The sequence below is a fragment of the Aptenodytes forsteri genome, unplaced genomic scaffold (assembly GCF_000699145.1).
Source record: "Aptenodytes forsteri isolate BGI_AS27 unplaced genomic scaffold, ASM69914v1 Scaffold309, whole genome shotgun sequence".
Taxonomy (NCBI): Eukaryota; Metazoa; Chordata; class Aves; order Sphenisciformes; family Spheniscidae; genus Aptenodytes; species Aptenodytes forsteri.
Genome location: NW_008795857.1, coordinates 5,253,054 through 5,265,473, shown reverse-complemented (window position 1 = coordinate 5,265,473; position 12,420 = coordinate 5,253,054). Strand labels below are relative to the sequence as shown.

Sequence of the window (12,420 nt, the reverse complement as noted above, 5' to 3'; positions counted from 1 at the left end):
TCTCCTCTTTATTTTTCCCTGTATAGATACACCCAGTATCACAGCTAAGCTAATTAATGAACAAAAGGAAGATAAAGAAAAAAAGAACTATGAAGAGAAAGAAAAAGTTAAAGCAGAAAATGGATTTCAGGACAATTACAGTGTTGTTGTTGCTTCTGGTATGTTTTTTTTTCTTCCACCTTCTGAAAAACGGATCTTTCAGACATTGCTGGGGGCGGGGGGGAATCATATCTACCAACAATTCTTTTTATTACTAATGATGGTTAGAAAAATTGTAGTGCCCAATTAATCTAACTGGCTGTTAGGCAGCAAAGATTGGTTCCTGGTAGAACTGCTGCCTCTAGGGGATTATATACTTTGACAAATTTGTACCTAAATGTGTGTGTCAGTGATATGTTGTGGCTGCTGTTGCTAGTGCATTTTACAAGATTTTGTAAAGACATACCAGGAGCTTGGATTATATGGCCATATATTAATATTTGTGTACTATTACTGTGGTATGGGTATTACTACCTCTGCATTTTTGCAGTGGCTGGTGCATCAGAGTTTGATCACCTACTCCCACAACATGCTTTGGAAATAAAAGGATCCATATACTTTGCATAACAACTGGTGGTACTCTGCTAAAAACTGTCAGATGGAGACGTAAGCATAAACCATGTTACTCCACTTGGAAACCACACATACAGGATTTTCTTCCAAAGCATTCGCCTTCTAAAAACTAATGTGAAGATCCTTCTAAAATCATTCATGTAAACCCTTCTCCTCCAAAACTGCTGTGGAGGTTATAGATTGAACATAGTAATTTTGCAGTGGTACAAGAAGATTACAGTTCACATGATGGCTGTGGAGATTATTAGTCTTTGGGTTGAAGTTCTGGTGTGTGTTAGAGAGAGATTAGTGAACTTCAAACTACCCTTCTCCTATCTAGCTTTCTGCCTTCATTGAGCTACCTCAATTTCGTTTACACTTCATGAAGCATGAAGAAGAGATGCTGATTTCCTTTGACTTCTGGCACCAGTCTTTCTTAAGCTTTTTATTTCAGGTTTTTAGATGTAGATATAACTCTAAACTCAAGTGTTGAATAGGGCAGCAATTTCATGGATCTTGGTATATATTTAAAGCAACACAGCTGATTGTTAACTACAGCATATTTATCTGGAAAGATATTTGCAGTAGGTGCCACTTAAACAGGGTAAACGTGTTTTGGTAAGATCTAAAATATTAATAGCTCCAAGTGAAGGGTTAAAACATGAATAAAGAATCTGGGAAGAAAAAAAGTAATATACCAAGCTTGAAGATAGGGCATAGCATAGTCAGCCATGTCTCATCCCGGTTACATCTCTGATCATACTGCCTGATATAGCCCATTCCCTATTTAGAAAGAAGCAGGCTTAAATGTTTCCTTCTTTTTGCTTGTATTTTTTCCAGTTGACTAAAACAGTTTAAATGTAAACTTAATTCATTTGCATTTGTTTTTACAACCTGTTTGTGAAATCTTTTCTTCTTTTGTCTTTATCTTTTTATATATTCTGGGTCTTTCTTAGTGTCCTCAGAGCCTCATGCAGCCAGTGTTTAACTTATTCCCTATTGGTAAAATTAATAGAGAGTAGAGATGGTATCTGGAGCCTAATCTTCCTGAGACAAGCTAGTTTAGTATACTGAAATTATTGGAGAATGTGTTGCGTATTATAGCTGCTCCTACTGATCAGCTGAAACCAGAGAGTATTATAGCATTTCCGGTACGGATGTTGTTAGTTTTCCAGCTGCTCTTGGCTGATTATGAGGCAGTAATTGTATGAGTCTTTGTATATGGACCTGCTGACTTTTTTTACTTCGTCTGTCACCTGCATAGAAGGGTACATGATAGTAGTATAATTTCACTGTACCTTAAGTCAACTTAAGCTGTCCCAAAATATGGCAGTCTTGCTATATAAGCTCCGTAAGCTTTTATGTTCCTATTCTGCCTTTTAATTTTCATGTAGTGCTTACTTTAAAGGTTTTGACCTAGGCAACTTTAAAAGACACCTTTCATCACGTGTGCTATTGTCAGTACTGCAACTGAAGTCACGTTCATAGGCCAGACAAATGGTTGTTATCTATTGTTTGCCTGCTGAAATGTCTGTCAGTTTAGAAATTTTTGCTTTTCTTGCTTGCAATTGAAAAAACAACCTAAAAAAGTTTTACCGTAGGGCCCATTGCTAGACAGGTTCTTTAACTAAGTTTAAGAGCAGAATCAAAATATTTTTCTTTTTTTAATGGATGATATGATCTAGTACAGTTACAGTTTGGTTATGTTTGGGGCTCAGGAGCATGCGCAGCCTTGTAACTGTAAAAATACTGGGATTATATCCAAATCTATTTTATACACGAATGCTATTCTGATATTTAATTTGTCAGTGCTGAGAAGTTTGACTTTTTTTGCTGTCATTGACATTGGTACTTTACATTTGGTATTGACTACATTGCATCTTGGCTAGCTGAAGTTACTAAATACCAGAATGACTTTGAATTTTTTACTTCTGTCTTAGGTTTGAAATCTCAGTCAAAAAGAGCTGTTTCATCCACCCCTCCACGTCCACCATCAAGGCGAGGAAGAGTGATGGTGGATAAAGTAGGTACGTCTTCCTCAGGAGGAGAATCTTCCAGCAAGACTATTAGTGTTCCAGTCTTTCATCTATACCATAAACTTCTACCAGGTAACTTTAATAACTGTTTTTAAAATTCAAAATTATGGTCTTTTTCAGTGGCTGATACGTCATCAGAAAGTAGATGTAATGCTAACAGACATCTTTATCTTTCTGTTGAGCACCTCGAAGTGTAGAGCCCTTCTGGGTTGGGTAACAGCTTTCAACTGGAAGTGGAGTATAATAACATCATAGCAGATTAACAAAAATAAGAATTATGCTGATCTTCCTTAAAGTTTAGTTCCCTGTTTGTAAACAAAATCTCAAAAACATTTCCACTTTCACTGAGAAATAAAAGGCGGGTGGGTTTGTAAGGTGACTCACATTTTCTTTGACCTGCAAGGCAGAACTAAACTGGTATTTGTGCCCTGTTATTTTATGTTCTGAGTGGGCAGCCAGCTTGTATTGGTCTCCGGAAGGTTGATTTGCCGGTTCAGGAATATTCTTGAATTCCATAATACTTGTGTTTTCAAAAACAGCGTGTCTTAAGCAGTTAGTCATGTGTTACGTATAGCAGTTAGGTACTCACATTTTATCAGCTGTCTGGACAAAGCTGGTGGCAATGTTGTAGCTGGGGCACAGAGAGATCTCTCTGTCCTATAGAGAGAGATTGGTGTGACTGAAATTCTTAGCGTTACATCAGGGATAAAGAACAGAAACATGGGTGAAACACTTTAATATTATGCGGAAGAACTTCTTACCTGTTTTACAGTGTAAAAACAAGGAACCAGCTAATGGAATTAAGTGGTAAACTTCCAATCAAAGTCATTTTCACCCAAGAAAAAACTAAATTTGGAACTTACTACAGAATGGTTGGCTTTGAGGCTATCCTCTGGCAATTATTAGAGGGATCATATACTTGGATTAAGATATCTAAAATTGATATAGTTAATGCTACCATTTTGGAAAGGAGATCAAAACTCAGTGTCTGTTTCAGTATCTAACTGGTAAAGGTTGACTGTCTGCTAAAGGTAATGTAGACCATCCTGTATTTGTGATCTGATCAATCACACGTCTTGCACAACAGCCAGTTGTTACAAAAAAAGAAGCCATGGAAAGCAGAATCAGTGATTAAAAAAAGGGCAGAAAATGTCTTCACTTGCACAATGGCAAGACATTTCTAATTTTCATTTCTTAAGACACCATCTTTCATTGAAGAAACAGGTTGCTACTAAAGACCTTCCTGGAACTTGTGTTACTTGATTAAGCACAGTCAAGATGAAATGGGCATGCTAAGCATATTATATGATTCAACTCTAAAACATTTCACTTTATGTAAGTCTACTTGTTATCAGGGAAAAATTGTTCTGCCTTGAGAGTAACTTGTAATTTCAGGGAAGAACATATTCTTCGTAAACAGCAGAGTGGCCAAAATCTTGATTTGAGTAATCAGTTTGGGCTGTATTGCATCTGCATTTCAAGTCTGCGCTGCTGCTGAGAAAAGTGTTCCTGGCAGTGCCATTCATTTTTTCTTGCTGAGTTGTGTCCCGACACAAGAGTAGTGAGCTATGCTTGGGACTAATAGGACTGAAAAGAATTGCAGGTTTCTTTGTTCTCCACTTTTTTCCACTTCAGCCATTTTACCTTATGGTCACACACCTTTATGCCACCACAATTCAAATGTGATGCAGGGGTGGGGTTTAATAGTAGGGGACGGGCTTAAAATGCACATCAAATTACAGCCTTAGCCATTTGTTAAATATGCCAAGTGCTTGGGCTCTCGGCACAGAGCTGCTTTAGGGAATGTTGGCATAGTTCTTTGATAGTTGGTTCCAAATTGATGGGGCCCCTTTTCCCAAGAGAACAAATGTTAAAATTAAGGCCTTGGTTTGGAGCCAGATAATATTTAGTCTACTTGGCATCTGTGGTACAGTTAATGAACAGCACCTGGACATGTATGTTAAAATAACCCAATCATAATTTTCCTCTCTGACTCGATGCCATTGTTGTTTAGGCCAACCGTTACCAGCTGAAATGACACTTGCCCAGCTTCTGACTCTGCTGTATGACCGTAAACTCCCTCAAGGATACCGATCAATAGATTTGACAGTTAAGCTTGGTTCCAAAGTCATCTCAGATCCAAGCTTATCGAAAACAGACTCATTTAAACGTCTTCACACAGAAAAAGGTGAGTATTCTTACTTTTTTGGTATGTTCCTTTTCAAAATGCTTTTATTTTGGACAAAAATTGTTTTGATTTTTCTTGGTAAGAAGCAGCAGTTTTCTGTATTTTCTTGGATGATGTTCCTGAGCCATTCTCTACAGGGCAAGTGCTAAACTTGGTGATAAAGAACAAATTCATTGCCTGTCTTTAGATTGTATCTATAAGATGCACCAATATGGTTGTTCTGGTTTCACTTTTCTTTCTTCATTGTAGTGTTGTATATGATACGGTTATATGATTGTATAGATACCATGTATTTTATTTCTTGACATGTATACCACTTCTCTGTACTAAGTGTTTCTGCTGATAACCAGGGCAGATTAAATAATGCAGGAGCTGTTTGAAACCATATGAATTAGAGAAGCCTGTGAAATTTTTTATTGCGGCAACTTGGGTACTTAAATGCTTCTTTGAAAATGGGAATTATTCTCAAGCCCATCTAAGCCAGTCTTGTAACTCTAGCTTTTAAAAAACATTATTTTTAACATTTTTCTAATATGATCTGTTTCTTGCTAAGGTTTTTTCTAATTGCTTGCTATCTACTTACTCATAGTGCTGGGGAAAGGGGAGGGAGGAGCTGCATCCAAGGAATCTGTTTTGAAATATTTTGATATCATTCTTTTAGGGAAGGACTTAGAAGAATGGGACCTTAAAATTAAGCTAAGGTGGTCTGCTGATCACCAGCCTGCTGACACAGCATGGAATTACAAAGTTAATCATTCGGCTATTTTAAGACAGGGCTTCTTGTAAAGACTGTTCACTTGGTAGATCAATCTCCTTCTAGAAAAGATAAGAAACAAAAAAGAGGAGTTGAAAAAAAGAAAAGTATTTTCTTGCTATCTGGTCTGAGCTTAGTATTTCATGACTCCATGTAATGGCTGGATATACAGATCTCTCACACTATTGAGAGGCCTTTCTCTTTCAAATGATATTTTTGTTTTGTCTTGCTGTTTATTTAAATTCTAAACATATAATAAATATTTTTCTATTTGAATGAAACTCAAAAATCATTAGAGAAGGTTCAGTTTAGTAGTAGAGTTGCATGTGAAAACATGAAGGTCCTCTTTGAACTTTTATTGTTACTAGGCTTTTGTTTTTTAAACTTGAGACTAATACTTTTGAAAATTTGAATTTGTCATTACAAATCCATTGATCTATGGTGCTCTACAGCAAATATTAGTTACATTCAGATGTTTCACAATCACCACTCATCAGTTACGAAGGTTAGTGCTACTGCTTTTTAATGACTAGTTTTTAATATCTATAGAAATCATTCTTGCATATCAGTTTTTCCTTGTTCATTACTTAAAGTAGACTTTTTTTATCTGTGGTGGATAGATTTTATAGCTTCACATGGTGTCTCTAGAGCTGCATTTACTACTACTATACTTGGGGAAAAGTATAATTTTTTTTTTTTTCCTGTGTGTTTCAATGCCTTTGTTCAAGATCAGCGGTTTTCCATAGCTGAAGTGCATGACTTCACTGAAAACTTGCAGAACATTCATGGAGGTGAAATGGTTGAAATTCGGTTATACGAAGATTAACTAAAAGAAGTACTGGAGAAGCATACTTAAGTGTAACTCCTTGCAACTATATTTAAGATATGAAAGGAGTAGCATTATATTTGCACTCATAATAAAAGATCTGCCTATACCCTTACTCACTGATAACATATTTTGCAAGTGTCTTTTGCAGAGAAGCATTTGGCCTTAGTGATTTTTCTGTGCATTCTGAATATTTGTGTGTGTCCATTTTCTTGTTTTCCTTCTTTGGGAAGGCTTACAGATTTTTACACTGTAAAATGGTGTAAAGCAGAGGGGTGAGTCTTCCTTTAAAACCTTTATTTTGAAATTTTCCTTATTAAGGAAATCTAACCTTTCTCGTGGTCTGATCAATTTGTGTCATTGCAAGCAATCGAACTGTAAATAGTGTTCAGCCTAGTGTGGTGGAATCCTCCACACGTCTGACAGAAGGTGGTCCCTTGCTGAGACCAGCATGTTTGCAGACATCCTCACCCACTATCTGTGGTGGCAGGGAAAACTTCCACAGAGGTGGTTTCTGTCTGTATCCTTACGAACAGTAGACATCAAAGCTGTATGTACTCAGTGTTACGTTTGGTCTCTTTCTTACAAGGATTATCCTGCTTTGGAAGTGTAGGTGACTTTTTCTATTTCTCATAGTCCTTCGGGTTGAATTAAGGAGAATTGATGTACATACTCCTACATATCCCTGACCGGAGCTTATTAAATCTGATACCTTGATCACATTGCTCCGTAGCAATGTGCTTCTCCCACAACATATCCATGATGCCCTTGTAACCTGGTGCTTCTTGCATATTTACAAGTTGAGAATTAGGATGGGGAAAGACCTGCTGTTTCTTATTCCCTTTCAAATTAGGAAAGAAAAGGTTTTAAAAGATAAAGTATCTGTGGTTAAAACTTTAAAAAAAAAAAAAAAAAAGTTAGTTTTGGAGTTTTGGTAGCTGCATGAATTATGTTTTAATGTGCTTCCATGTTTTTACAAGTATATAATAAATGGTAGCATGTGTGCATACAAATATTTTAAGTATAATCGTGGATTTTCAGCTGGGTGTCAGACTACTTACAGCAAAGAGATACTGAGACCACTTGATCTATGCTGCCTTTTGATGTGGATATACTGTGAAGGCTTTGAAGACCACTGCATTATAGTATTCAACAACATAATCTGCAATACAGATTCTTTAGATTAAATAAATTGAATATTCACTGTGAAGTTTGCTTGTGGTAATGAGCAGAGGATTAATTTTTGGCAAAATGAATTGTGGTAGGGTTCTGTATATACAAACTGTGTGCATCATTCTATAAAATGATCAGATTTTTTGTCCATTGTACAAGATATTACAGTGCTTAGTCATAAACTGGGAGGATGGAGGCTAGTAGAAAGTTAAAAATAAAGATCTTGATACTTTTTATGGGGAAGAATAGAATTAAATCTCACAGCTTTGGCAGAGAGGTATTTTGACACCTCACAGAGAGGAGATGTGAGAATGATAGGTGTGGTGAGTGATAGGTGATAGGACTTTATAGATGGTGAGTTAAATGATGGGAAAGGGGAAACTAAAAAAAATTCTTGTTCAGCATTTTTGAAAAAATAGCAAGACTAACTTAAGTAAGGTTATCTTTCCTTTCTTCAATTACGAACTCTTTATTGGAGAGTAACAAACCTACTCTTACCTCCTAGATGAAGGACAGTGTTAAAAAATGTCATACTTCCAAAGTTAACAAAATTTTGAAGACATAGATCAAATTCTAATAAAACATAAAATTCTAACAATTAACATGTAACCCTGTATAAATAATCCCAAGTTATGACATGGATCTGCCATCACTGGCAAAAGGTACCACGAATACTTTTATTTTCTTTTGATACTCTTGTACTCATTTGTTTCAGGTTCTTGACTCAGGTTTTGCTTAAGAAGGAACTGGTACTTTTGAAGTACACTTTTAAGTGAGGATGAAGAGGTAAACACAATATTGATGATGATGTATTAATTTCTTTTACCCCTGTGTTTTTGTAGAACATGCAGATTTACTGGGACCTTGCCCTGAAGATGAAGCCATCAGTCCTGGGGATGAGTGTATGGATGCAGTGCTAGATGAATCGCTTCTTGAAACCTGTCCCATTCAGTCTCCACTGCAAGTTTTTGCAGGAATGGGTGGATTGGCCCTCATTGCAGAGAGACTCCCTATGCTTTATCCTGATGTAATTCAGCAAGTGAGTGAAAAAACTAGCGTAGAAAAACCTGCTAAGAGTGTTTTGTTTGTTTGTTTAAGGACAGTATTTTCCTCATATTTCTCTATGGTTCAGTTTGACATCTCAGTTATGTGGGGAAGCTGCTTTAAAATAGGCGAGTGCATAACTCCACAGCCCAGTCCAGCTATACATGCTGCTTCCCTACACATGTTATAGGCTGCTTGAGTATCCATGTCCCTGTGGAACAAATGCACGAATTCAGTGTTGCTGTTTGCCTCACTTCTGTTAATTCGTAAAGTATCTTGGAGGGTGCAGTAACATAAAGTTGCTGATGTACTATGAATCCATACTTGCTTATCATTTAATTGCTCATGTAAATGTACCTTCAGGGTTTTTTTTTTTTTATGGTTAAGTGAAATTCAGTTCTCAAAGCAGATGATATAATTTTTTTAGATTTATTATTATAAACAATAAATAACTTCATAATTATCTTTATAATCTTATATATAAAATAAAATTATATACTAAATAATATATGTAATATATTTGTATACTTATTATAATTATGTATAGAATTTCTCTGGAGGCGCTGATAGGCTTTTCAGAAGTGTCAGTAGTGGCATTAGTGTGGAATTACTCCTTTGGCTGCTGTTCTAGGTACACAATCTTTATTAAAAAGGGAAAAAATAACCTGTGAATTATTCAAATTCTGTTTGGCTATATTTTTGAAATTTTTGGCTGATACTTTTCATAGGAAAGATTGTGAATATTTATTCCCTTTGAAATTAAGTTAATCATGAGTTAAGAGTGCTATTCAGTACCCTGACTGCAAAACTGAGGCAGGAATAAGGAACCCTGTAGTGAGACCAGGTACTTAGTATGAATCCTTGGCAAATAGTTCTGCAAAGAACTTTTAGAGGTCTAGTATCAAGCCTGTTAAAAAATTAAAAGTTAAGGAAATGTGTTCTCATAAGCAATTACTGTATTTTGAAATGCAAGAGAGAGAACGATTGAAGAAGACTGATTAATGGAATTCTGCAATATTGATGAAAGGCAACTTATGACCATGAGAAATTTCATCCCTTTTTTCCCTTCTTTTTCTATAGTCCTGGGAAGTTATTTTCTTTTCACAATTTTTTAGCTTGAGATATAATGTGGATTCAAATACTGAATAAGAATTCTGTGATCCATAAAAACAAATTAAGTATAGTAATACCAAATAGAAGATTCAGAGTGAAGACTGATGAATTCTCCAGACTCTTCATTCTTTAATTTTACTTTTATATTTCTTTAAGTCACTGATATTTCTGATTTTGTAAACTCTGTATTTTAGGATTTTCTTAATTACTATCTTAATGTGTAGATGATTGGAATAAATGCAGCTAAACATGGCTTTGACTTTTAATTAGAAATTTGGTATTCTGAATAAATTCTGCAAGGGCTTTTCAGATTAATCTTTTCCGGTTTAGATCAGTCTGGTGATAAATAGTAAAATTTTAAATATGATTGCATCAGTTCATCTGAGTAGCATAAAAGCGTGATGCTTCTGTGATGTTTAATTATGAGAGGGACCTGGGTGTCATACCTTCATTTTAACTGAGTGTATGACTGTTTCCTGCGGAATTGTACAACTGTTATCCCCCTTAAACTCTGATTCCCATCATAATGCCTGGCTGCATAGTCTTCTGTGCAGTATTAGTTCATAAAATAGAACTACAGACTGTTGTGTTAGAGCATAATAGTGATAAAGCCTGCCAAATCAATCAAAAACCTGAAAGGAGCACGAGTTGCTACAAGACTGCTAAGATACCCAAATTTCTTCTTAGTTTTTAAAGGTATTATGATTAATTGTTCTCCTTTTTGCAATATGTAATTAAAAATTAACCACTTGAGTTCACGCTGTTTGTTAAAAATAAAAGGGCCATTTCTTACTTAACAGTCTGATTTATAAACTAATCTTTGTTTATTTCTGTGTAATTTATGTCTCCTATGACTCTCGATTTTAAGCAACACTTTTTTAACTGAGGATTTTAGGTTGGCAAAATACAGTTGCTTGCTTGTGTAGGCAGGACTTTCTAGAACTGTATTGAAAATGCAACAAGTATGCCCTTTTAAACCATTTAGCCTGGTCTCCGTATCTGTAAATGGTAGTGTATTTCATGTGACTTTTTAATAGTGTCCTATATTAAGATTGTATGTCCTTTAGATCCTAACTTTAATAAAATTTTTGCCTAGGTGATTAACTGAATGACTAACAATTTTTTTTTGGTTTTGTTTTTGCTGGTTAAGGTGAGCACTCCAGTGGTTACATCGACCACGCAGGAAAAGCAGAAGGACAGTGATCAGTTTGAATGGGTTACCATTGAACAATCAGGGGAATTGGTGTATGAAGCACCAGAAACAATTGCTGCAGAACCTCCACCGATCAAGTCAACAGTTCAGACTATGTCTCCCATACCCGCGCATTCTTTGGCTGCCTTTGGTTTATTTCTTCGTCTCCCGGGCTATGCTGAGGTGCTGCTAAAAGAACGGAAACATGCTCAGTGTCTGTTGAGATTGGTGTTGGGAGTTACAGATGATGGTGAAGGAAGTATGTGCTGCAATTATTATGTTTCTTTGTAGACCACGGCTAGATAATTTTACTTAAATTCATTTACACTGTAATATTTTTAGCAGGAAGTTAGAATTGATTTGTGCAGAACTGTGTTGCTAGCATCTTTGATAGTCTGTTGTCTCTAAATATTAAATTCTGTCTGGCAAAGTTTTGTCATAATCACCAGTATTCAAGTGTTCCCATCTAGATGTCAGAGTAATTGTAAAATAACTGCTGATAAAACTTACAGTGACACTGTCAAGATGACAGTGTGCTCAGACAGAACAATCTAAGTAGCTGGGTGTGCTCAACTAATTGAGCAAACACCATATAATTCTGCAACCAGATGCCAAATAATATGGATGGGAGCGTAGCTGCAACAGATGTAGAATAAACTCTTGAATAATGCTGTTTTAGAAAAGGAGAGAAAGATCTAAAGGTCATAGTGCTCAAATTAGCTGAGCAGGAGCTCTACTTTAATGGTGTGAGTTCAGAGGGAGAAATGGGGTATTCTTCGATGAATGAACAGATGAGCTGAGAGACTATTTGTAGTCAGTGTCTTTGCAACCAAACCTGGAATTCTGCATATAGTTCTAATATTTGTATTTTTTAGTGTTTTGAAAAACTGGAAGAGTGTATGTGAAAGATGTTTCAGTACTTTTAAGATATTTCCTTTCATTATGACTGAAAAGAATGCTGTTTTTTCTATGCAGTAATCAACTGAAGTTAGTCTCTATTCAGCAGCCTGTAGAGTGGTGGACAACACGTAGCTTGTAAGACCAACTGAGGAACTAAGAACCTTGTTTACCCTCCCTTCTGTTTATGTTTTTATTTCTGTTGTATTTAGGTACAGGACAGTAGACAAGAATAAACTGGATAACAAAAACTCAGTCTGGCTGCTTGCACCCACCTAATTTGAGTAGTAATTAACTGAAGGACTATATGCAGTCCCTCAGATTTTTATGTCTTTGAGTGGTTCTAGTCCCCTGCTATTGCAAACAATTTTATATCCTTTTTTTTTTTTTAAATAAAGAGACCAACTGCAACCCTTAAAACTTGGGTTGCTTTCTTTTTTGTGTGTGTGCATCCACTGTTGCTATTGGAATACAGTTCCAAAACATCATTTTCCTGATAAGTAGGGGCTGCTTTAATTTTCCACCTAAATTTATTCATATCCAGTTTGTGCATTAATATTTTCCTTTTCTGTTGGAAATGCATCTTTTTGTACACCTAGAATCTCT

The 12,420-nt window shown here is 35.9% G+C and overlaps 1 protein-coding gene across 1 annotated transcript in view; it reads left to right on the top strand.

The window, feature by feature from the left end:
- The window catches only part of BIRC6 (baculoviral IAP repeat containing 6), a 175,142-nt gene that overhangs the window by 102,845 nt on the left and 59,877 nt on the right, over positions 1–12,420 (top strand). The window contains exons 58-62 of the mRNA XM_019473244.1: positions 27–158; positions 2,532–2,699; positions 4,642–4,815; positions 8,411–8,607; positions 10,876–11,176. Coding sequence (XP_019328789.1) covers positions 27–158; positions 2,532–2,699; positions 4,642–4,815; positions 8,411–8,607; positions 10,876–11,176 — 972 coding nt within the window. The remainder of the gene's footprint in view (positions 1–26; positions 159–2,531; positions 2,700–4,641; positions 4,816–8,410; positions 8,608–10,875; positions 11,177–12,420) is intronic.